The 25400-nt window shown below is 41.7% G+C and overlaps 1 protein-coding gene across 2 annotated transcripts in view; it reads right to left on the reverse strand.

Moving 5' to 3' along the window:
- Positions 1-5575: 5575 nt before the first annotated feature.
- Positions 5576-25400, reverse strand: part of LOC126481412 (inositol 1,4,5-triphosphate receptor associated 2-like) — a 700219-nt gene continuing 680394 nt past the window's right edge. For both annotated transcript variants that reach the window (XM_050105150.1, XM_050105149.1), the window contains exons 15-16: positions 22522-22792; positions 5576-5770 (exon numbers count right to left, since the gene is read on the reverse strand). In XM_050105150.1, coding sequence (XP_049961107.1) covers positions 22567-22792 — 226 coding nt within the window. In that variant the 3' untranslated portion in view covers positions 5576-5770; positions 22522-22566. The remainder of the gene's footprint in view (positions 5771-22521; positions 22793-25400) is intronic.

A 25400-nucleotide genomic window follows, 5' to 3' on the forward strand; every position in this document is an offset into this window, starting at 1 on the left:
TCGATGCATGGGAGTTGGATGTTCTGGGCCAGTTCCCCTTAGATCACTGGAAGATCGTCCAGGTAATGGAAGTGGACCAGCACTTCTCATATTTTGTTGCACTACGTCTGCGCAGGCTGGCCTTGCTCAGTGAAATAAATCATTAGCTTGGCGATCCGCCGATTATTTGCATGTCAGCATGATTTTTCAGTGCTATGAGGTGTTATTTTGCTGTGCACTGAATCAGAACAATCGCCTGTGGTGATCCCAATGGTTCTCCACAGATATGTTACACAGCTTGCTCCACCAGGGTCACTGGGGCATTGTCCGCACGAAACAATTAGCTCGGAGACGCTGCACTTGGATCGGCGTGGACGCTCAAACAGTACAGATGACGGCACAGTGCCATGATTGCGCAGAACACCATCAACTCCTCATCAACGTTTCTTTGATTGGCCAAAACATCAAGCGCCTTGGCAGCACCTGCATTTGAATTTTGCTGGACCCTCCTGCAACATTAGTTGGCTGATTGTCGTCGACACATATAGCAACTTTCCTGTTGTCATGCCCGTGAATTCAACACATTTCACACTCCAGTCTTTGCAGTCCATATTTTGCTTTAAAGGTCTTCCAGAGTTGCTAGTGATTGATAGTAGACATCAATTTGTGTTGGCGAATTTGACGATTTTTGTGCAACCAACGATATTCGTCACATCGCCAGCGCGCCCTTTCACCCTCAATCAAACGGAAAAGCAGAGCACTTCGAGTACACTTTCAAACGGCAGATAGACAAGCTACGCATCCACCACACGCAGGAGCAAGCTTTGCTGCTCTTCCTCTCGACTTACCACTCCCAACCCCACAACGGCCCTTCGTAGTGGAGTTATTCCGCGGACGGCGTCACCAGGCACCGATTCAGCTGCTCCACCCACAACAGTGACTGGCGCCTACTTCACCCACACAGGCAGTATACAAAGCTAACCAACAATTTTTTTTTCCAGACTGTACGGCAGACGGAAACCTAGGAGCACGCCAGTATTGTAAAACCATTAGGCAGACCCATCTTTCTTGTACAGGATCCAGGAGGTTTGGAGCAACAACGGCAATGGAACAAACTTCGTCCTTGTAATTTGCGTGACCCTGCAGCCGAGTCTTTGTTTACAGATTCGTTGCCTCCCCAGATGATGCAGCCTGCACTCCATCCGGTGACCTGCAGTCCTGCGTCGCAACTACCAGGCCCCAAACCCAAGGACCTGCACCCGATGCCTCAGCCAGCACCAGCTGGACAACAGACGTCCTGCAGTGATGGTCCACGCTGCAGCCTACCAAGGGGCTGCCATTCCACATCCTGACGCCATTGCAGGTGAACACTATGAAGACTGCACTCCACTGTCAGATGCAGAGGTGTGCCCTCCACCTCAGTCCGAGGCAGTCTCAAGCGAAAGCTGGGGCATGAGTGTGGTCTTGGCACCAGCTTCAGATTCGGCTCCTGTTCTCTCATAGCTTGCTGCATCCCCTCCTTCCCCAACCATCGTAGCAGCAATCGACACTAGACGATGTTGGTGAGGAGGTTCCTGAGCGGAGGAGTGTTATTTCCTTACCAACGGACACGACAATTTTAGCTGGCACCACAAGTGATGCTTTCAAGTTCTCTGCCAAGCACAAGTCTGAACCAATCAGCAACCTCCGCACCGCCACCAATGAGATGGGCTTCCTTGTTGTGAGAAGTGGAGGGCAGTTCATGTTCAGCATTGGTGTGTGACAGTTCGAGTGCAGAGTTACAGGGTCACTATTCGTGGCTACAGCTACAGCTAGTGGAGATCAGCCTGTGAGACGAAGTCTACAAGTTGAGTCGCCTGTGGCCTACACATACAGACAAGTGTTTACTACAGTGATTGACAGTGTGGTGCCCAGGATGGACAGAGCCTTCCTAACACTGTATTCAGTAATGCACACATTGACAGGCCACTGCTTGGTTGTATCTGTTGGCAAGCACATCCAGTGAGTTGCTGTACAACTTTAGTTAAGTATTGCAGCGCAATAAAGTGTATATTTGTGTGTAACTATTCGTTTGCACTGTTATAGTTCCTCCGTCCACCTCAGAGCACCTAAAATGTGTGCGAGCCAATCTACCCAGATGACCCGTACACATCATTAGAGCCTGCAGTAGACTGAAATTACTAAAACTAATAATTGGCCAATCTTGGATTTAGCACTCCTATGGTATCCTACACACCTACAAATCCTGTGTATGGCACCTGTTAAAAGGAGATGTCTGTATCAATGATGAGCATCTGACTACATTTAAGCACAGTTTGACAGGCACAAATGCGTGTATTGTGCAATGATACCATCTATTAGTATTTTAAAGATGTTTTGCTGTGACTTGATCAATAAATGACCTCTGTAAGCTACTCACGGCCAATTCCTATCCCTTTAAATGAGCACAAAATCACTTATACATTTATTCATATGTGGACTGACAACTCCACATCACCTGAAAAGAATAAGGCAGGAACTCGGAAGGTACAGCTTAGTCATTTGGCGATGTGACTTACATTATCCTGACCATAACATACAGCTGTGACTCCTCATAGACATCATACTCAGGCAGTAAAACATAATAATGCACACTAAAATAATTGTAAAATATCTATTGATTAGTACTGAAGAAAAGCATCAAATGGGACCATTAGCATGACCAAGGTAAAGAAATTGGAAAATTAAAGTAATATTTTGGTTTATTAAAATAATTATTACAAGAAACCCTGACATAAATTAATACATGTACCTTATGCTACATTTAATACAATTACATTTGGCTCTACTCCTGAATTTGCAATATTAAGAAAATAAAGAAATATTTCCAATTGTTTGGTGTATAAAAACAATGTTTTACTAACTCCCAGTCACACGTTAAACATTTCATGTGTTTGTAACCAACTCTAAATATTGAGCTCAGCCTAATCGTCATTCTGCTACGTGGTTCATCAAAAAACCTAATCAGCTACACTGCCACTAGATATTTGGCAAGCTGTAAGAAAAGAGAAGCAGTAACACCTTCCTCAGATAACTTAGCAGAATCCATTTAGAGGAGCAACATGTGCTGTTCAAAGTCTCCTTAAAAAACATGGCTTGCTCTCTCAGAACCAACATTGCAGCCATTCTCAGTACCAATACCAGTATCATGCAATCCTTCAACAGAGGCAACTGAATCATCAGACCACAACAGGTCTGATACAAATAACTTCGAAGTGGTCTCTTCTGGGTCAGCACTGCCTGCTCTGACCAACTCACAGTAACATGCAGTTCTTGCACAAAACTGCTCAGCGCTGACTACCTCACAATAAAACTCATAATAACATTCACTGCATTACGTAGCAATCCCACTTAGGACTGCACTCATCTGACAAAAGGCTGACTGCCTCAGTACCGCTGCTTCCATACAACTGCTTCCATACTCCATTAGCCAATCTAACACCTCCTGTCATCTCCATGGTTTCTATAATTTTTTTATGGGTAAGAACTTCAAAATTTCTCCAGTGCATCTTAAATATATGTTTTTATCCTTTAGTCCTTAGAAATTAAATTTCATCAACAAAGAAACACAATGGCATTACTGTTGTCATACAAACACCAACAACTTTCATCCTTTTTATACTTTTTAAAACCATTTGTAATCTTTTCATATTTCAATGTTATTTGATTTCATCTTTGTTATGGTTTCAAAATCTCTTGTCAGCTGTAGAATAGAATGTTGTACCGCTGACACCCTACCACCATCCCATCCTATATGGAGTAAGGGGAATAAAACGACAATCAATACATTGAAATACGTATTCTACACCCTTTAAATATACTCAATGATTTTCTTTACTATTTCTTTGTCCATTTTTGGTTCAATTTAATATATGCAGAAGTACCTATGCCTGCAGTTTTGTAATGAAAAGATGTAATCCAGTAAAATGCCACAGTATCTCCATTGTAATTAACATTAGTGTGGTGATAATCAAAATTACTACATTCCATGAAAAAGATACTTACACATCAAGGTTCTGGTAAAATTATGAAAAATATAAATGGCTTGAATTGGAATATGACATTCTTAAGTCACGCATGGGAGACATCTGTTTTTGCCACTGGACAACAAGAAACTAAACTAATCACATTACGCCTGCTGAGAAGTCAGTAGGGACATTGTAATATCGAGAAAGGAGGAAAAGAAACAATAGTTATGTTTGGCCTGTGATAGAAAGCTTATGAAGTGTCACAATATGATGTAATGCTTTTTACAATAGGGTTTCTTGTGTTACAGCTTTTTTAAATTTTTTGCAGGAAATGCATTTGAAATAATATTAACTTTTGAATATTAAATGTTGTCAGCACACTTACAGATACAAAAAAATTACATAAATGAAAATTATTATAGATTACAATTTGACAGCTTTCTCATTCATTTTGATAATATTAGTACTAAAGAAAAATAGTGTTTATTAAAGTAATTGTGAAAGTTTTCTTCTTTATTTTAATTTTTCAGTAATATATTTGTTGCCAAATAAATGTCTTCAAAATTGTTGTTAATGTACAGTTAATAATTATGGAAGTTTTGGAGTTTCTGTCCAGCAGTATATTTTAAGTAACAAGCAATTGATCAGTTTTATGATTTTCCCAAAAAAACTGGTATATCAAAAAAAATGCAAGTTCCTGGGTAGGCTCCTATATTGTGAAATGAGGTAATTTTTTGTTGTATTCACATGCATTATCATTAGTAAACGTCTAGGACTTTTTAAACATAAATCTAGGTGAATGAAGGGTACTTTGTAGCAATTATAGAGTAACTACAGAAGTATTCCTTAATTTTTGGATTGGTGGAAGTTACTTTACCAGTAAATGTTTAATTCAAATGATTTATCACCCCATATAAAATATGCTGTAACAAATTCCTTTTCTTTTTTACTTATACTGTACTACTGCATTGAGGGTCGTGTTTCTTGTGATGCAAAATTGGAACTTGGAATTTGGCTTTTTTAGCTTCATACAAAATTTCAATAAAATGTCGATTTTACATAAAACTAACTGATGTTAACGTTTACATTATACTCTATCACTCTGCCAATTGAAAAAAATAACATGTAGTTACATATCAAGAGGACACCTAGCGCCAGAAAATCTTCCATTGTGAAAAGCATTCAAGTGTCTGGCTCTATTGGACATCTCCATTCTCGAAACAGCTGAGCATCTCTTGACCAGAATATATGTAGCCTCAGAGTGCATGATTGTTGTTGTTGAGTGCTGATATTAATCCAACTGGTACCTTACAACTAGTTTGAGGTGTTTTCAGTAACTGCGGCATTGTAACATCAATATTTCAACATTAGTACTGAAACAGTGTGAGAAATTTCACCATTAACTACACAGTGATGAAAATGTAAAAGGAGAGGTACTGGTTACGAATTTGTTTCTAGGGAACAGCTTCACAACAACTGACGGTTTGCTTACAAGTATTAACAGTACATGCAGTGGGATGCTTCATGTATCACAAGTTTCTGACAGAACTTAACTGAACACATTCACATTTGAAGGAACACCAGAGTAATTGTAAGGTAAAATTTCCTTTAATATCACTTTGAAGAAAGAATTAAACACAGTTATTTTGATACATATAATATTTACACACACAAAATATGCCAAGGTTCTGCAGACTGGTTATTTGTGTTTCACAGACATTGTTGTTCTCTTTCTAATGGTAGCACGATGACCAAAGGTAGGTTCCAGCATTGATGCATCATGTCTGTGGAAAAGAAAATATCAACTCAATAACGCTGTACACTTCAGAAAATATGTGGTGTAAACGTTGTGAAAAAAAGGTCTGTCCAGAGATAAAATTTTAAAGTTGTCTTGCAATACAAAGTACCACTGCAGCATCAATGCATTAGGAAGAGACATATAAAATTTGGGTTGTTAATGAAGAAGGTGCTTCAGAAAACAAATTTAATAATACAACACAATTTCCAAGTCACAAGAATGAAAACTGTACACATAAAAACATAAAATTTCCGAATTCCCTCCTTCAATGGCTTTCAAATTTTGATACTGTTGCAGTCGATTATGCGCATATTTTTGTTTTGTACACCTATTGGAGCGCCACCTGTTGAAATTTAATGTAAACATACACACATATATATTATATAACAGGGAAGCACTCTTAGCAAAAATTGTTAGTAAATTTTTACACAATACTCCAGTACTAATTAACATATCTTTTCCCCATGCATTAGAATTTTACACACTACTTTATTTAAACAATCAGATGGACATAGGCTATATATTTTTTAAGCAACAGTACAAAGTGTTTCTGTTTAAACCAACTGCAAGAAATAAAATACTGTTCTGTACTATGAAAATGTGTGGTCTTGTTTAATTCCCACAGTCAGTTTTAACTATGATAGCAGAGCTAGAGGTGAGGGAAAGAGAAGAAGCACAGTGAGAGTCAAAGGAAATTGACATAGACAAGGGGAATGAGGAAATGGACACAGAATGAGAGAGGAGGAGATGGAGAAGGCAAGGGGGTGATGGACAGAGAGAAGGGGACGAGGACATGGACTTATAGACAATTCCCATACATATTTAATAACTGCAAAGCATTGCAGCACTCGCTAATGTTTCAATATACTAAGGGAAAACTCAAGTTTTCGATGATCTAACACGGACTAGTGTAACTACCACTAAATAAAACGATGTTTCAACCAATGGCTAAAGCTGTGGTAAAACTGTGCAGATAATACACTATGTTGAATAATAACTCAGACTTGCTTTGTTCAAAAAATTCACTACCTACAAAAATCTTAGTCCGGTGTCAGATTTTAATCAGTCATGAGCTGCTGAAATACGAGCCGCTGATGGTCTCAAAAGTAGCGACAGCAGCTTCAGTTTCTAAGTCACAACGTCAGCCCTGAACGACTTTCGCACCCGACACGGGAGGCAGAAGCACTGTGGGACTGGATCGAGCCCAACATTCGGCAATCGCTTCCCGCGTGGGGTGGCGTGTGACAGGGTAGTGGGACAAAGAGTATAAAGAAGATGCGATGTGCAAAGACGTTCCACGACAATTAGCACTTGAAGATGATGGCACGGTGTGTTGTCGAAAGATCACATTTACTGTACCTGGCTGGAAACGTGAGAGCAACACAAACAGCGGATGCACCAGGAAAACTTTAAGTCACTCAATAAATATATTGCCAGCAGTAAGAAGGAACTCAGAATTAGAAATTTGCCTCCAGTCATATTTAAACTTTATTTACTACATGTGAGACATTCCCATTTCCTGTGTCTTCACATTCAGGTGCACAGTGGCGAAATTACACAGATGTGTTCACTGAAACACATTTTTCGGTACATAACATAATCTTAAATGGATTATTAAAGATTAAACATTACTTAATTATTCATTACGTACTTCTTAAATTTTGTACAATATCCAAATAAAAATATCAGGATGCCCCTATGTAATGTGGAACTGACCGCTAAATGCCACACACGTTGGACCCATATACATAACAGGAGACGAGGAGTAATGTGTTGTCAGCAGAGAAGGGGTAACAGAAGAATGGGTCTGCCAGGAGAGCACAGTGGGTTCAAACGTGGATCACCCATCGGATGTTACCTGAGTGTCAGGTCAAAGAGCGACATTTCAACACTTCTAAATCCGTTCAACTCAAGTGTAGCTGCTGTGATTGTGAAGTGTAAACATGAAGGAACAAACACAACTAAACCAAGGCCAGGCATTCCTCGCATACTGACAGATGGGGACCGCCGAGTAGTGCAGACTGTGGATGTAAAAATCGCGTTAATTCAGTGGAAGGAATGACTCGTTATTTCCACTTGCTACCAGCAGTCCAAACAGCACAATGACTCTGTGTAAGGCGTTAAAAAGAATGGGTTACACAATGGTCTAGCAGCTCTGCATAAGCCATATTTTCTGCAGTCAATGCTAAGCGACACTTGAGGTTGTATAAAGACACTGAATGACTGGAAATGAGTGACCTGGAGTGATGAAACACGCTATACCGTGTTGCAATCCGATGAGAAGATTGGGGTTTGGCAAATGCCTTGAGAACATCACCAGCCATCATGTGCGGAGACAATAGTGAAGTACAGGGGTGCAGTGTTACGGTATGGGGAAGTTTTTTGAGGTTATGGCGTGCTCCTCTTATTACACTGAAGAAAACGGCAAGTGGACAAGTATATGGGCACAATTTACAGAATTCTGTACTGCAGACAGTAGAGAAACAATTCAGAGGTGATGACTGTTTTTATCAACACGACGATGCACCCTATCATATTGAAGAATCTGTGAGGCAACTATTTGTGGACACTAACATTCCTCAAATGGACCGCCCTGCCCAGAGTCCTGACCTGAACCCAACAGAACACCTTTGGGATGAGTTAGTATTCTGCTACATCTACACAGCAAGAACCAACTCGTTTTGACAGCTATTGGTTTATTAAGAAAACTACAATAAACCACTAACAGTAACACACTCTTCAAAACCAGAAGACAATAAGGATCCCTTCTGCAGATCAATCAAACAACAGCTAATTCCTATAATCAGAGTTCCCATTGATTCTATACCTGTACAACTGTTCCACATCTAACAATTGGTAGATAACCCAACATGACGGAAGCAACATAACATAATCATTGCGAAAGAGAGGATGGTCGAGGTGGCACACCGCTGAACCGGCTGATCTTCTCCACACTGGATGAGTCAAGAATTACTTGCTGAATGGCCAGGCGCAGGTTATCTAGCCCTGGGCAGAAGGAAATGTCTGGAACTATTTGCACGCATGTGATCGCCAGGAAATATTTCATTGATCATCGCGTCCCCTTCCTCTGCTGGTGGTTGATGCCCTCTGATGGATGTTGGCCGCACCTACGTGTTTGTTGTCGACTGTGGTACTTGCTTGTAAACACACTAGCATCTGTCAGACTTCGCAACGGAGTCGGCAACCCGCATCGCAGATCTGTCTGCGGAGTTGCCACTGCAGTAGGCGTCTGTGGTGACTGCAGCTACTTCGCTCCAGACCACATCGTCCAACATCACTACCTTCCCTGGTTTCGGATCTTGAGGAGCAATGGGCTGCCATTCCTTCACAGATAATCAGACCCAGGAAGGTCATGAGGGGAAGGGTGGACATGCCCAGTAGCAGTGACTGCTAATAGGTGGCCAGATACTTTTCATCAACATATGTGACATTTTTTGGACATGACGTCTTATAAATGAGCTCATGCATACTTTTCTAAACAAAAGTTTAGCATGAGAATGGCAGTTAGTATTGGCTGATGGGTATTATGAGTCTGTTGGTGTTTCTAGGATTTGCCACAAAAAAGCAGATGCATGCAGTGTCTGAAATAAGGTGCATATATAATTTCGCCATTTGCTTCAATTTGAGTGATGTAGCTGTTGAGTTTGTGGGATAAGTAAATTTTATTTGTTTCTGGGACTCAGAGATGGAGAATGGTGTAACTTTCAGCACAGATTTATACTTTTAGGTATAGAAAGTAATATTATCATACTATGATAAATAATTAAGTGGCCTAATGTTGACTGTGCAGTAATAATGAAAATAAGCTCATTCATGACACTTTCGGTTTCCACCATGTTTAATGTGCAGTGTCAGTCGTGCAGTATACAATATACCAAAGTTGGGTGGAATGGGCCATATAGGTAATTTTTTGTTTTGTTTTTAAGGCACAGCGTTAAGGTTGAAGAAGATGATTGACTGTGAGGGCTGAGGAGATTGGTTTGAGACTACAATGAAGCAAGTTATTTCATGTGTTTTGGAAGGTGAAATGACTGAAACGGCTGTTACCAATACTTATAATGTTCCAACAACTACACTCCAAAGGGGATTACAATCATCGTAGAGAATCAGCAGACATCTATGACATCTCAAGATAGGGTTCTTAAAACTGATATTGAAGAAACTTAGGAAGCAAAGATTAAAGCACTGTTTTAGAGGCACTCTTTTAGAGGCCAGGTTAAAGCCGGTAGCTAGAATTGAATTTCAAAAGTTGGCTCACAGTTTGGCGGAAAATTTAAAAATGTCTTAAGAATTTAACATGGAAAAGAAAATGGAAGTAAAAATTTCTATCAAAACTTACTGAAGAACCATCCAGAACTGTCTTACAGAAAACCTCAGTCCACAAGTTTAATGCATTGTATCAGATTCGATGAAACACAAACTGAGAGGTTTTTCAATCAGCTGCTTTTTGAGTATCTTGTACTTTTGATACATAAACAGATTAATTTGTTTGTGAAGCACAAAAATGTCTTTTTGTTTAAACACCTATGCTTTGTTGTAAGGGCTACACTAACATCTTTAATTGTATGTCTTAGAAAATCTTTTCCCTCTGTGTATCAGTAAAAAAAATGTTCAAGTGAAGGTTTTATGCAGTTCGAAGCAGTAACAAAAGTTTCATACCAATTTTGGCTTAAGTGGCCTGCAATACCTGCTGCTTGCCTATAATTAGAATAGATTCTAACACATGCAAATGAGTCAAAGAACAAACTGTATACATAGCTATCTCAGCAACAAGGACATACTATATACAAGCAGGAGCATTTTGAATGCTGGTAAAATCTGCTCTTAAAGTTTAATTCAATTTTCTCCAAATAAGATGAATTGCTGTTCCTGCAGCTATGTTTGTAAATACCACTGCCCTCCATCATGGTAAGAGTATTCAATGATGCATTTGACTTTCATCAACATTGATGAGAAAACGCATTTTTCTGAATACCGTTGCAATTTTCTGCACGATTGCTTCTAATGGTATAAACTTATCTATGTATTGATTACTGTGTTTAGTGTAGATTTCATTTCTGAATGTAACCTCAGTCTTAATGGACAGCTCGACTGTGAACGGTCCGCCCCCAATAGCTGAGTGGTCAGCATGACAGAATATCAATCCTACGAGCCTGGGTTCGATTCCCGGCTGGGTCGGAGATTTTCTCCGCTCAGGGATTGGGTGTTGTGTTATCCTAATCGTCATCATCTCATCCCCATCGACGAGCAAGTCGCCAAAGTGGCGTCAAATCGAAAAACTTGCACCCGCCAAACAGTCTACCCGACAGGTGGCCCCAGTCACATGACGACTGTGAACTTTGTCGGTAGCTCCTGGTTCTTGACAAAACTTTGAGAGTCTGTTTCATATAGGCATGCTTTGTTTTATTGTAGTGAAGAGTATGTCTTATCCTTGCTTCTGGCAACACCATTCCGCTGAAAATGTAGTCAGTTCCTGGGCAGATGTGTCACACAGTGTAAGACGGATTCTACAGAATATCACACAACTTCTCACTCAGTCTTCCTCTGTTTGTAAGCCCAGCACACTCCTTTGGGCTATTCTGATTTTCCCTTTCGGTGAATTCGTTCTTTCATCATCTTGGAACCATGCTAGAATGCACTAGTCATAAATTGTTTTCATGATAATCACTTGCACCCCCGATCTGAAGGCCACTGAAGATTGCCATCCCAGTTTGATTTAACGCAACATTTCAGGTAGTACATCGCCTCTTATGTTAACAAGCTGACCATAATGGATGTAACAACAGACTTTTCTCACAGGGCTGTTGCTAGTGCAACCATTACAAAATTTTAAATTATGTCAAAACATGAGTTCAAGAAATGTTTGCTTTGGTACATCTTTCCTAGAAACCAGGTTTCCAATTCCCTTTTAAAAACTTTTTCTACATCAGCAATAGCGATGTCTGCCAGGAGGCTAGATAGATTGTTCCTGAAAAGCAAGACCATATTTCTTTTGTTAAATGTTGTTACTAAATCTGAAGTAATTCTGCCTTTACGTCTACACTCTGAAAACAATTGTAGAATACATCATAGAGAGTACTTCTCTCTGTATAAGTTATCACAGATTTTTCCCATTCCATTCTGGTGTCGAGTGCAGGCAGAATGGTTGCTTTTACTCCTCTGTGCAAGCAGTTTTATGGACTTGTCTTTGTGAGCCCCATGGGAGCGTTACGCGCGCAAATACATTATATCGATAGATTTATCACTTTAAGTTGATCCTTGAAACTTACTAAATATATTTTGAGGGCTTTGTTTGCGTCGATCTTCAAGTATTTGCCAATTAAGTTCTTTCAACATCTCATCGACACTCTCCCTCAAGTCAAACAAATTTGTGACCATTCGTGCTGCCCTTCTCTGTATACATTCAATATCCCCTGTTAGTCCCATCTGGTATGGGTAGCATACCATTGAGCAGTATCCTAGGATGGGTCACATGCTTGGTCTGTAAGCAGCCTCATTTGTATTGTATTTCCCTGGTATCCTACCAATCAAGCCAGCCGCCCACTTTACCCATGACTGAGTCTATGAGAGCCTTCCAATTCATATCCTTACAAAGTGTTACATCCAGGTATTTGTCTGCGTTGAACTGCTCAAACTAACACCCATTGATGTGTAGTTATAGGATACTACTTTCTTCCATTTAGTGAAGAGTAAAACTTTACATTTCTCAACATTTAAAGGAAGTTGCAAATCTTTACACCACTTTGAAATCCTACCAACATTTGACTGAATATTTCTGCAGCTCTTTTCAGGCAGTACTTCTTTACAGGCAACTGAATCATCTACAGAAAGTCTGAGGCTAATATTAATATTGTCTCCAAGGTCATTAATATAAAACATGAGCAGTAAGAGTCCCAAAACACTTCCCTGGGGCACTCCTGAAGTAACCGCTACATCTCTCAATGACTCTCCATCCAAAGTAACATGCTGCGTCCTCTCTACCAAGAAATCCTCAGTCCAGTCACAAACTTCGGCTAATACAATATACGACCGTACTTTCAAAATAATCGCGTGTGTGGTACTGTGCCAAATGCTTTTCAGAAGTCAAGAAATATTGGATCTACCTGACTACCTTGGCCCATGGCTTTGTGTGACAAACCTACAGAGTCCACACAAAACATGTTTGATTTCCAAATGCGTGGACAGAGGAACTCACAAATTTGGAAGCACTGCGGTTATGCACAAAGTTTTAGAAATTCTCAATACCATCAAGAGAAGAAAACTGAGATTCTTTGACCATATAATGTGCAATAACAAATACAATCTGATGCAACCAACACGTCAAGGAAAGATTAATGACTGACTTGCTCCATCACGTACAAGTTTATTCTGGGTCAAGAACCTAAGCCACTGGTTTGGACTGAACACAGAGCTACTGGTCTCGAGTATTATTGGGGGATAATGCACTTGCAGAAGAAAAATTAGAAAAAAGAGCTTTGAGACAAAGATAGTTGAGCTTTGTGGCCTTACATAAAGAAACTCAAAAAGTTTTGTGTATGTTTTTGCAAACGATTTTTTTATCAGGTGCTGGAGACGTATTGAAACCTTACGACAGAGCTCAATGCGCGGCGTGATATGCAGAAACGCAGTCACCCATTGGTGCCCAAAGAAATTGTTGTTGTTGTTGTGGTCTTCAGTCCTGAGACTGGTTTGATGCAGCTCTCCATGCTACTCTATCCTGTGCAAGCTTTTTCATCTCCCAGTACCTACTGCAACCTACATCCTTCTGAATCTGCTTAGTGTATTCATCTCTTGGTCTCCCTCTACGATTTTTACCCTCCACGCTGCCCTCCAATACTAAATTGGTGATCCCTTGATGCCTCAGAACATGTCCTACCAACCGATCCCTTCTTCTGGTCAAGTTGTGCCACAAACTTCTCTTCTCCCCAATCCTATTCAATACTTCCTCATTAGTTATGTGATCTACCCATCTAATCTTCAGCATTCTTCTGTAGCACCACATTTCGAAAGCTTCTATTCTCTTCTTGTCCAAACTATTTATCGTCCATGTTTCACTTCCATACATGGCTACACTCCATACAAATACTTTCAGAAATGACTTCCTGACACTTAAATCAATACTGGATGTTAACAAATTTCTCTTCTTCAGAAACGCTTTCCTTGCCATTGCCAGCCTACATTTTATATCCTCTCTACTTCGACCATCATCAGTTATTTTGCTCCCCAAATAGCAAAACTCCTTTACTACTTTAAGTGCCTCATTTCCTAATCTAATTCCCTCAGCATCACCCGACTTAATTAGACTACATTCCATTATCCTTGTTTTGCTTTTGTTGATGTTCATCTTATATCCTCCTTTCAAGACACTGTCCATTCCATTCAACTGCTCTTCCAAGTCCTTTGCTGTCTCTGACAGAATTACAATGTCATCGGCGAACCTCAAAGTTTTTATTTCTTCTCCATGAATTTTAATACCTACTCCGAATTTTTCTTTTGTTTCCTTTACTGCTTGCTCAATATACAGATTGAACAACATCGGGGAGAGGCTACAACCCTGTCTTACTCCCTTCCAAACCACTGCTTCCCTTTCATGTTCCTCGACTCTTATAACTGCCATCTGGTTTCTGTACAAATTGTAAATAGCCTTTCTCTCCCTGTATTTTACCCCTGCCACCTTTAGAATTTGAAAGAGAGTATTCCAGTAAACATTGTCAAAAGCTTTCTCTAAGTCTACAAATGCTAGAAACGTAGGTTTGCCTTTCCTTAATCTTTCTTCTAAGATAAGTCGTAAGGTCAGTATTGCCTCACGTGTTCCAATGTTTCTACGGAATCCAAACTGATCTTCCCCGAGGTTGGCTTCTACTAGTTTTTCCATTCGTCAGTAAAGAATTCGTGTTAGTATTTTGCAGCTGTGACTTATTAAGCTGATAGTTCGGTAATTTTCACATCTGTCAACACCTGCTTTCTTTGGGATTGGAATTATTATATTCTTCTTGAAGTCTGAGGGTATTTCGCCTGTTTCATACATCTTGCTCACCAGATGGTAGAGTTTTGTCAGGACTGGCTCTCCCACGGCCGTCAGTAGTTCCAATGGAATATTGTCTACTCCGGGGGGCCTTGTTTCGACTCAGGTCTTTCAGTGCTCTGTCAAACTCTTCACGCACTATCATATGTCCCATTTCATCTTCATCTACATCCTCTTCCATTTCCATAATATACTCCTTCCACCTTTCTGCTTTCCCTTCTTTGCTTAGAACTGGGTTTCCATCTGAGCTCTTGATATTCATACAAGTCGTTCTCTTATCTCCAAAGGTCTCTTTAATTTTCCTGTAGGCGGTATCTATCTTACCCCTAGTGAGATAGGCCTCTACATCCTTACATTTGTCCTCTAGCCATCCCTGCTTAGCCATTTTGCACTTCCTGTCGATCTCATTTTTGAGACGTTTGTATTCCTTTTTGCCTGTTTCACTTACTGCATTTTTATATTTTCTCCTTTCATCAATTAAATTCAATATTTCTTCTGTTACCCAAGGATTTCTACTAGCCCTCGTCTTTTTATCTACTTGATCCTCTGCTGCCTTCACTACTTCATCCCTCAAAGCTACCCATTCTTCTTCTACTGTATTTATTTCCCCCATTCCTGTCAATTGCTCCCTTATGCTCACCCTGAATCTCTGTACAACCTCTGGTTCTTTTAGTTTATCCAGGTCCCATCTCCTTAAATTCCCACCTTTTTGCAGTTTCTTCAGTTTTAATCTACAGGTCATAACCAATAGATTGTGGTCAGAGTCCACATCTGCCCCTGGAAATGTCTTACAATTTAAAACCTGGTTCCTAAATCTCTGTCTTACCATTATATAATCTATCTGATACCTTTTAGTATCTCCAGGATTCTTCCATGTATACAACCTTCTTTCATGATTCTTAAACCAAGTGTTAGCTATGATTATGTTGTGCTCTGTGCAAAATTCTACCAGGCGGCTTCCTCTTTCATTTCTGTCCCCCAATCCATATTCACCTACTATGTTTCCTTCTCTTCCTTTTCCTACACTCGAATTCCAGTCACCCATGACTATTAAATTTTCGTCTCCCTTCACAATCTGAATAATTTCTTTTATTTCATCATACATTTCTTCAATTTCTTCGTCATCTGCAGAGCTAGTTGGCATATAAACTTGTACTACTGTAGTAGGTGTGGGCTTCGTATCTATCTTGGCCACAATAATGCGTTCATTATGCTGTTTGTAGTAGCTTACCCGCATTCCTATTTTCCTATTCATTATTAAACCTACTCCTGCATTACCCCTATTTGATTTTGTGTTTATAACCCTGTAGTCACCTGACCAGAAGTCTTGTTCCTCCTGCCACCGAACTTCACTAATTCCCACTATATCTAACTTCCACCTATCCATTTCCCTTTTTAAATTTGCTAACCTACCTGCCCGATTAAGGGATCTGACATTCCACGCTCCGATCCGTAGAACGCCAGTTTTCTTTCTGCTGATAACGACATCCTCTTGAGTAGTCCCCGCCCGGAGATCCGAATGGGGGACTATTTTACCTCCGGAATATTTTACCCAAGAGGACGCCATCATCATGTAATCATACAGTAAAGCTGCATGCCCTCGGGAAAAATTACGGCTGTAGTTTCCCCTTGCTTTCAGTCGTTCGCAGTACCAGTACAGCAAGGCCGTTTTGGTTATTGTTACAAGGCCAGATCAGTCAATCATCCAGACTGTTGCCCTTGCAACTACTGAAAAGGTTGCTGCCCCTCTTCAGGAACCACACGTTTGTCTGGCCTCTCAACAGATACCCCTCCGTTGTGGTTGCACCTACGGTACGGCTATCTGTATCGCTGAGGCACGCAAGCCTCCCCACCAACGGCAAGGTCCATGGTTCATGGGGGGGGGGGGGGGCAAAGAAATTACTGACGTGTATTTCAAAGGTAGCCACCAGACCTTAAGATGATCAGGCTTGGTGTGGAAAGCTCCCAGCCACTGGGAGTGCAAACAGAGATTGAGGTACTGGTAGAAAACGTACATCTGTTGAAATGGTACAGCAGATCAGGGAGACCTTCCAAAGAAGCCCATCAAAGTCAGTTTGCCGAGCATAAGGAGAGCTAAGCATCCCTCGCTGAGTAGTTCACAAGGTGTTGCATCAATGATTTCGCTTCCACGTTGGTAAAGCCCAAACTGCGCAAGCACTGAAGGTCAAAGACGTTTAGCTTCGGCACGAATTTACTACCAACCGATTGGCCATAGCTCCTCTGGCTTTCCTCACGTGATGTTACGTGAAAGACATTGAGTAGGCGTTGCCTGTAAGTCATCTTGGCGAAGCTCGCAGAAAAATTGTGGATACAACAGCCTGCATCACCCTTGCTTGTGCAAACGTGTGTTGAGATGGAGTATCGTCTAGATATTTTACAGTTTACAAAAGGAGCCCACGTAGATGTATATTAATATTTGGTACATAACTGTTTAAGTTGCTTTACATTATGCTGTAAACTGCAGGTATTTATGTACTACATTTTTTTTATTGCACTGGTTCTTTCATGTGGACACAATATTTTTCATTAAATCAATTACTCCTGATGTCTTGGGAAACGACAGATTTCTTCTTGGTTTACATTTAACGAAATTGTTTCTGTCCGCCGCTTCCACATCACACATGCTGCGGTGTCATGGCAGCGTATAATTGTTGACCTGAAATGTCAGTAAGTGATTTTCTTAAATTAAGCTCCAAATTGTCAGGGGGGAATTATCCAGTTTGACCGAGTCAGGTGGTGCAATGGTTAGCACACTGGACTCGCATTCGCGAGGACGACGGTTCAAATTCGCATCCCACCATCCAGATTTGGGTTTTCTGTAATTTTCCTAAATCACTCCAGGCAAATTCCGGTATGATTCCTTTGAAAATGCACCGCTGATATCCTTTCCCATCCTCCTGTAATGCGAGCTCGTACTCCGTGTCTAATGGCCGCGCTATCGACGGTACGTTTAACTCTAATCTTCCTTCCTTCCTTTAGTTTGCAGATTTTTAGTACATAGTTCTGCAATTTTTGAAAACGTAATTTAAAAAAAGAAATTACGTCTGAAGTATTCTGTTATAATTAGAACCAATATTCTCATTTAGAATACACTATTATGCGTCTGACTCATGTTTTATCGCTGGAAGACGATACGGGCTAATTTGCCACCGCCTGACACCCCATAAATATCTTCTGTTTTTTCCCGTTCATCTTCAGGTAAAGGTGAGGACTTTACCCTTATAACATGTTGGTGGCCGACTTGCAGTTTATATGTTTACAAAAGGAAAATTAGAATTTGACATCCCACTGACATCGAGAGCACAAGTCCGAGCTAATACAGGGATGGGGAAGAAAATCCGTCGTGCCCTTCCAAAGGAATCCGTCATTTTTTCGGACTGATTTAGGGAAATCACAGAAAATCTAAATCTGGATGGTTGGACGCAGATTGGAACCGTCGTCCTTACAAATGCGAGTCCAGTTATGTTTAGCGAGTCCTTTTCAAATGGTTCAAATGGCTCTGAGCACTATGGGACTTAACATCTATGGTCATCAGTCCCCTAGAACTTAGAACTACTTAAACCTAACTATCCTAAGGACATCACACAACACCCAGCCATCACGAGGCAGAGAAAATCCCTGACCCGGCCGGGAATCGAACCCGGGAACCCGGGTAGCGAGTCCTTTTCTGGTAGCTAAAAGACGATAATTTCCAACGTGTTATTTTGGTGATCAGTGCATTAGTAATGGAGCGGGCTGTCAAAGTGACACTTTACATGATTTGGTAATACACTAAATTGCAGTTTCCGGAAGAAAATGTTTACTTTAGATTCCCCACATTTTTGTCTGTATCTGCAGTCTTGGTGTAGTGATTCCGATTTGGTTTCTTCGATTGAAAAAGTTCAAAATTGTAAGTCTTCCTGCCAAGATACATAACTGATTCCTGCACCTATATATGCTAACACCAGAAGCTGCATACGGAGGACTATGTTGGACAAACTGCAGGAGTAATACCATCGGCTTCTTCTTGATGGATTGCTGACTGTTTGATAAGAGACCGGCTTACATCGTATCTTTTAAAGCTGCCTCATTGACCCATTGGTAATCATCTCCGTAAGTAGTGGGATGTCAACATTGCTATTTTTTTAACAGTGAAATTCAGTGCAACTTTTGAGATTACTACTACTTTCACTGTAATACTGACGCAAGCCTTCACTTTAACAAAAAAGAATGTCACGAGATATTACAGTCAACATCCACATATCAATGTGAGGACCGCAAAGTATGATCACAGTACCTCAAACACCACAAATGTGAGACGTAATTTCACTGTCTTTCCATTAAGTCTTTTCAAGTGAAGTTTCCCAAATCAAGATTATCGTTTATATCACTCTGTCTTACAGAAATATAACTAGTCCATTTGGTAATGAGTAGCGCGTCACCTTCAAAAACACCATGCCTGACCGAGTGATATGTGTTCAAATATGGCTGATTAATGACTACTCCCAACCTGCATGGCGCGTTTTGATGATACCTCAGCCATCTACATCGACATTTGTTGTACTAACCTTCATACCATTTGGAGCTTAATTTTTACTATATCGGAATGCAGCTAGAGAAGAGAATCGTTCAGCGTGACAGAAGTGCAACCCTTCCGCAAACTGCGGCAGATTTCAGTGCTGGGCCAGCAACAAGGGTCAGCATGTGAACCATTCAACGAAACATGATCGATATGGGCCTTCGGAGCCGAAGGACCACTCGTGTATCCTTGACGTCTGCACGACACAAAGCTTTACGCCTCGCCTGGGCCCACCAACACCGACATTGGACTGTTGATGACTGGAAACATGTTGCCTGGTCGGACGAGTCTCGTTTCAGATTGTTTCGAGCGGACGGACGTGTAGGGGTATGGAGACAACCTCAAGAATCCAGGGACGCTGCTTATCAGCAGGGGGCTGTTCAAGCTGGTGGAGGATGTGGAGGATCTGTAATGACGTGGGACATGTGCAATGGGACCCCTGATACATCTTTGTTGATGAACTACATTTTCTAAGGACTCTCCCAATGAATCTCAACCTGGTACCCGCCTTACCAACAATTAATTTTATATGATCATTCCACTTCAAATCGTTCCGCACGCATACTCCCAGATATTTTACAGAAGTAACTGCTACCAGTGTTTGTTCCGCTATCATATAATCATACAATAAAGGATCCTTCTTTCTATGTATTCGCAATACATTACATTTGTCTATGTTAAGGGTCAGTTGCCACTCCCTGCACCAAGTGCCTATCCGCTGCAGATCTTCCTGCATTTCACTACAATTTTCTAATGCTGCAACTTCTCTGTATGCTACAGCATCATCCGCGAAAAGCCGCATGGGACTTCCGACACTATCTACTAGGTCATTTATATATATTGTGAAAAGCAATGGTCTCATAACACTCCCCTGTGGCACGCCAGAGGTTACTTTAACGTCTGTAGACGTCTCTCCATTGATAACAACATGCTGTGTTCTGTTTGCTAAGAACTCTTCAATCCAGCCACACAGCTGGTCTGATATTCCGTAGGCTCTTACTTTGTTTATCAGGCGACAGTGCGGAACTGTATCGAACGCCTTCCGGGAGTCAAGAAAAATAGCATCTACCTGGGAACCTGTATCTAATATTTTCTGGGTCTCATGAACAAATAAAGCGAGTTGGGTCTCACACGATCGCTGTTTCCGGAATCCATGTTGATTCCTACATAGTAGATTCTGGGTTTCCAAAAACGACATGATACTCGAGTAAAAAACATGTTCTAAAATTCTACAACAGATCGACGTCAGAGATATAGGTCTATAGTTTTGCGCATCTGCTCGACGACCCTTCTTGAAGACTGGGACTACCTGTGCCCTTTTCCACTCATTTGGAACCTTCCGTTCCTCTAGAGACTTGCGGTACACGGCTGTTAGAAGTGGGGCAAGTTCTTTCGCGTACTCTGTGTAGAATCGAACTGGTATCCCGTCAGGTCCAGTGGACTTTCCTCTGTTGAGTGATTCCAGTTGCTTTTCTATTCCTTGGACAGTTTGTAATCATGCCCATTGTGCATTCCAACGGACTTGGGCAATCCCATGAGGACAATGCGACACCACACACGTCCAGAATTGCTACGGAGTAGCTCCAGGAACACTCTTCTGAGTTTAAATACTTCCGCTGGCCACAAGACTCCCCAGACATGAACATTATTGAGCATATCCGGGATGCCTTGTGCTGTTGAGAAGAGATCTATACCGCCTCGTACTCTTACGGATTTATGGACAGCCCTGCAGGATTCATGGTGTCAGTTCCCCCCAGAACTACTTCAGACATTAGTCGAGTCCATGCCACGTTGTGTTGCGGCACTTCTGCCAGCTCGCGAGGGCCCTACATGATATTAGGCACGTGTACCAGTTTCTTTGGCTTTTCGGAGTATATCACGTTGTGCACCATCTGTAGCATAAAATAATTTGTAATCTGCTTGATTTGAAACTACCTGAATAAAATATTTGTAGTAAACCAAAAAATGCTTTTAGTTCAGATAAACGAGCATCATACCAAACATTTGGATCGTTTTCAGGTTTTTTTTTGTTTGCTTTCACTTTATTCCATTTCAATATCATACTCAAAATATCGCCAGTCATATTCAGATTCCAAATAGAGGATCTTGATTTTTACCTAGTTGAGCAGGTGGTCGTACTGTCGGAAAATGGATGATGATGTGCAGCAGAGCACGAGATCGCTTTTGAAGAGACTTTGACGACCAGCGACATTTGTTTCGACCAAATATGTTTCTAGCAGAATGTTTAGCTAAAACTTCAGTCTCTACATTTCCGTCCTCATCATTCTCATCACTTGCTGCATTCAAGGAATTTGCAGGTGTCAAAACAAGTTAGTCTTCGCTTTCATACTGTTCCGATTCTTAATTACGTCCCCCTTCAATTTCGTTGTCACTGTCTGATCCAACATTACGTCCTACACTGTCCTCAACCCATTTTAAAACAAAACCCTCGAAGTCAGGGTCTCTAACACGAACAGTAGACGAAGACCTGGCTACTGAATCCACAACGCAAAAATTCCAGGCGCGGTCTCAGAGACCGCTAGCTCAAAAGAAGCAGTAATAGTATAGGTCCACGCCACGTTCAAGGGGCCACTGACGTAGGAAACAACAGCAGCTTCGGGAAAGAACAACCAGACAACGCTGCAATCACCTACCCCATCCCTATTCATTAGCAACAGAGTAACATTAAACGCTAGCGGTGTGCGAGACCGCACTTGGGACGACAAGGGTTAAACCTTGTTCGTGGAATCGCCGTTGCACTGTTGAGATAGTCTTAGTGTGGGACGACACACGTAACTTATTTTCTGCTGTCCACTTGTATATAACGGAACATGAATATTCACTACACAAAGCCGGCCGCGGTGGTCTAGCGGTTCTAGGCTCTCAGTCCGGAGCCGCGCGACCGCTACGGTCGCAGGTTCGAATCCTGCCTCGGGCATGGATGTGTGTGATGTCCTTAGGTTAGTTAGGTTTAAGTAGTTCTAAGTTCTAGGGGACTAATGACCACAGATGTTAAGTCCCATAGTGCTCAGAGCCATTTGAACCATTTGAACCACTACACAAACTCCTATACATTACAAAATTTAATATTAATAAAACGAATCTTATTTACCATTAAACTCAGTGAGTATTCGGGTAGATGTGCTCGCCGCTTTAACTAGCATAAATCGCCCAGCTTATCTGCTGAAGACGAGGAAGTGCGCTGACTTTGTGCCGTGCGAACAGCTTCTGCAGGCTCAAAGAACATGGCTATCAGGTAGTACACTGCAGCCAGTACCAGCAGAGACGCTAATATTCTGCGAGCCACGAACATCATGTTGTCGGTGTCCAGATAATCCATCACGGCGTATCTGGCGGCTTCAACAGCATTCATATATTTGTCACTGCAACAAACGAACATTATATAGTATTAGATAGCCGAAAATTGGTAAGTAGGTTCTGTGTAAACCTGCGTAATTATTTAATTTTTCTTCTAAATACGATGCTCAAAAACAAGAACGATCAACAGCAAAATCCTCAGTGAAAGAAATTATAAGCTGCGAGCCAAGCTATACATAATTTAAATTATAGTGTAGAATCTTATTAACAACAACAACAACATTAGAAATAAAGCGCACAGCCTCAGCTGCCCAGTAACAGGGGAAAAAACTGACCATGATTAACAATAGCCTCCTGTTGCTACTGAACTGCAGATCATGTATAGAAATAATATGCCAACAGGTGGGAGAATTCCTCCGTACAACTTTTCAACACAAATGATCACAAATTTTAAGGTGTCGAGTGCTAGCTTATGAGCCAGTGAGTTTAGTCTCACGTCGAGTTTTATTTATTATGTCGTCTGCTCGAAGAGGTGCTCAAAAGGAACGCGTTTGTGACGCGAATTGTGATCGAGTCGCTTGAGAGTCGCTTCCTGTGTGATGCAGTGTAATGTCTGTGCACTAACAGGTAAAAAGTCGCAAGTGACGGTATTGTAACCAGTTACAGGTGAGTTAACGCCCAGATCACCAGATTAACTGCAGTTCCTCGTTTTCGAGAAACCATGTGTGCTTTCACGCCACCTACTGAACAAGCTGTTAGTAATAAACGTCTCTGACGCCATCTGAAATGCATGTTGACGCGTTTTTCTTTCTCTGATTAATTTGCGTCAAACTCAACTGTCAGCAGATATGTCAAAATTACTATTTTTAACAAGAACGTAACATCGGATAAAGGTAGTCACTGGAAGTCAGTTCACAACGCAGTGACTTACAATCGTTATGCTGCCGGAAACATGTAAGTGGATTAAAAATGACGTTCATTACCGTACTCAAAGTGGTGCGCGCCGGAGCTGTGATGTTTGCTTTAGCTTCATTAGTCGGCATATGATCAGAGGTAAACTGTGGAAATTATCACACCTGATTCGGGAACGTAAGGGTAATACCGATATGCAAAAAATAACGTGCCACCAGTCGTTTGTAACACCTCATCGAATAATCGGAAAAATTTGTTCAAATTGAACTCACTCTGCACATTTAAAAATTTTGCGGGTTTCTTTTTCCCCGTAAATATCCTCAACTCTTCTCACATATATAACAACGAGCCCTTATCTGCTGTGAGGATTACGCTTATGTTATCCTGAATTTATACCATGCTTTGCTTGGTTGCGTTTAAGTGTTTTTCTCACACTGTAAGTTAGAAGCAGTGTTGCAGTATTCCTTATAGCGTTCATTATGGTCTTCCCATTTGTCAGTGGCTAACTGACTGTCGAGTTTCGTATTAAAAATATTTCATAATGACTTAGAAATCAACTTTTGTTAAAAGTAACCAGGCATAAAAGAGAAAATACTTTATTACTACTGGTACGTAGCTGACAGAATAGTTTTAATTAGAGGCACTAAATACACTCCTGGAAATTGAAATAAGAACACCGTGAATTCATTGTCCCAGGAAGGGGAAACTTTATTGACACATTCCTGGGGTCAGATACATCACATGATCACACTGACAGAACCACAGGCACATAGACACAGGCAACAGAGCATGCACAATGTCGGCACTAGTACAGTGTATATCCACCTTTCGCAGCAATGCAGGCTGCTATTCTCCCATGGAGACGATCGTAGAGATGCTGGATGTAGTCCTGTGGAACGGCTTGCCAGGCCATTTCCACCTGGCGCCTCAGTTGGACCAGCGTTCGTGCTGGACGTGCAGACCGCGTGAGACGACGCTTCATCCAGTCCCAAACATGCTCAATGGGGGACAGATCCGGAGATCTTGCTGGCCAGGGTAGTTGACTTACACCTTCTAGAGCACGTTGGGTGGCACGGGATACATGCGGACGTGCATTGTCCTGTTGGAACAGCAAGTTCCCTTGCCGGTCTAGGAATGGTAGAACGATGGGTTCGATGACGGTTTGGATGTACCGTGCACTATTCAGTGTCCCCTCGACGATCACCAGTGGTGTACGGCCAGTGTAGGAGATCGCTCCCCACACCATGATGCCGGGTGTTGGCCCTGTGTGCCTCGGTCGTATGCAGTCCTGATTGTGGCGCTCACCTGCACGGCGCCAAACACGCATACGACCATCACTGGCAACAAGGCAGAAGCGACTCTCATCGCTGAAGACGACACGTCTCCATTCGTCCCTCCATTCACGCCTGTCGTGACACCACTGGAGGCGGGCTGCACGATGTTGGGGCATGAGCGGAAGACGACCTAACGGTGTGCGGGACCGTAGCCCAGCTTCATGGAGACGGTTGCGAATGGTCCTCGCCGATACCCCAGGACCAACAGTGTCCCTAATTTGCTGGGAAGTGGTGGTGCGGTCCCCTACGGCACTGCGTAGGATCCCACGGTCTTGGCGTGCATCCGTGCGTCGCTGCGGTCCGGTCCCAGGTCGACTGGCACGTGCACCTTCCGCCGACCACTGGCGACAACATCGATGTACTGTGGAGACCTCACGCCCCACGTGTTTAGCAATTCGGCGTTACGTCGACCCGGCCTCCCGCATGC

This window comes from Schistocerca serialis, chromosome 5 (assembly GCF_023864345.2).
Source record: "Schistocerca serialis cubense isolate TAMUIC-IGC-003099 chromosome 5, iqSchSeri2.2, whole genome shotgun sequence".
In the NCBI taxonomy this organism is placed as follows: domain Eukaryota; kingdom Metazoa; phylum Arthropoda; class Insecta; order Orthoptera; family Acrididae; genus Schistocerca; species Schistocerca serialis.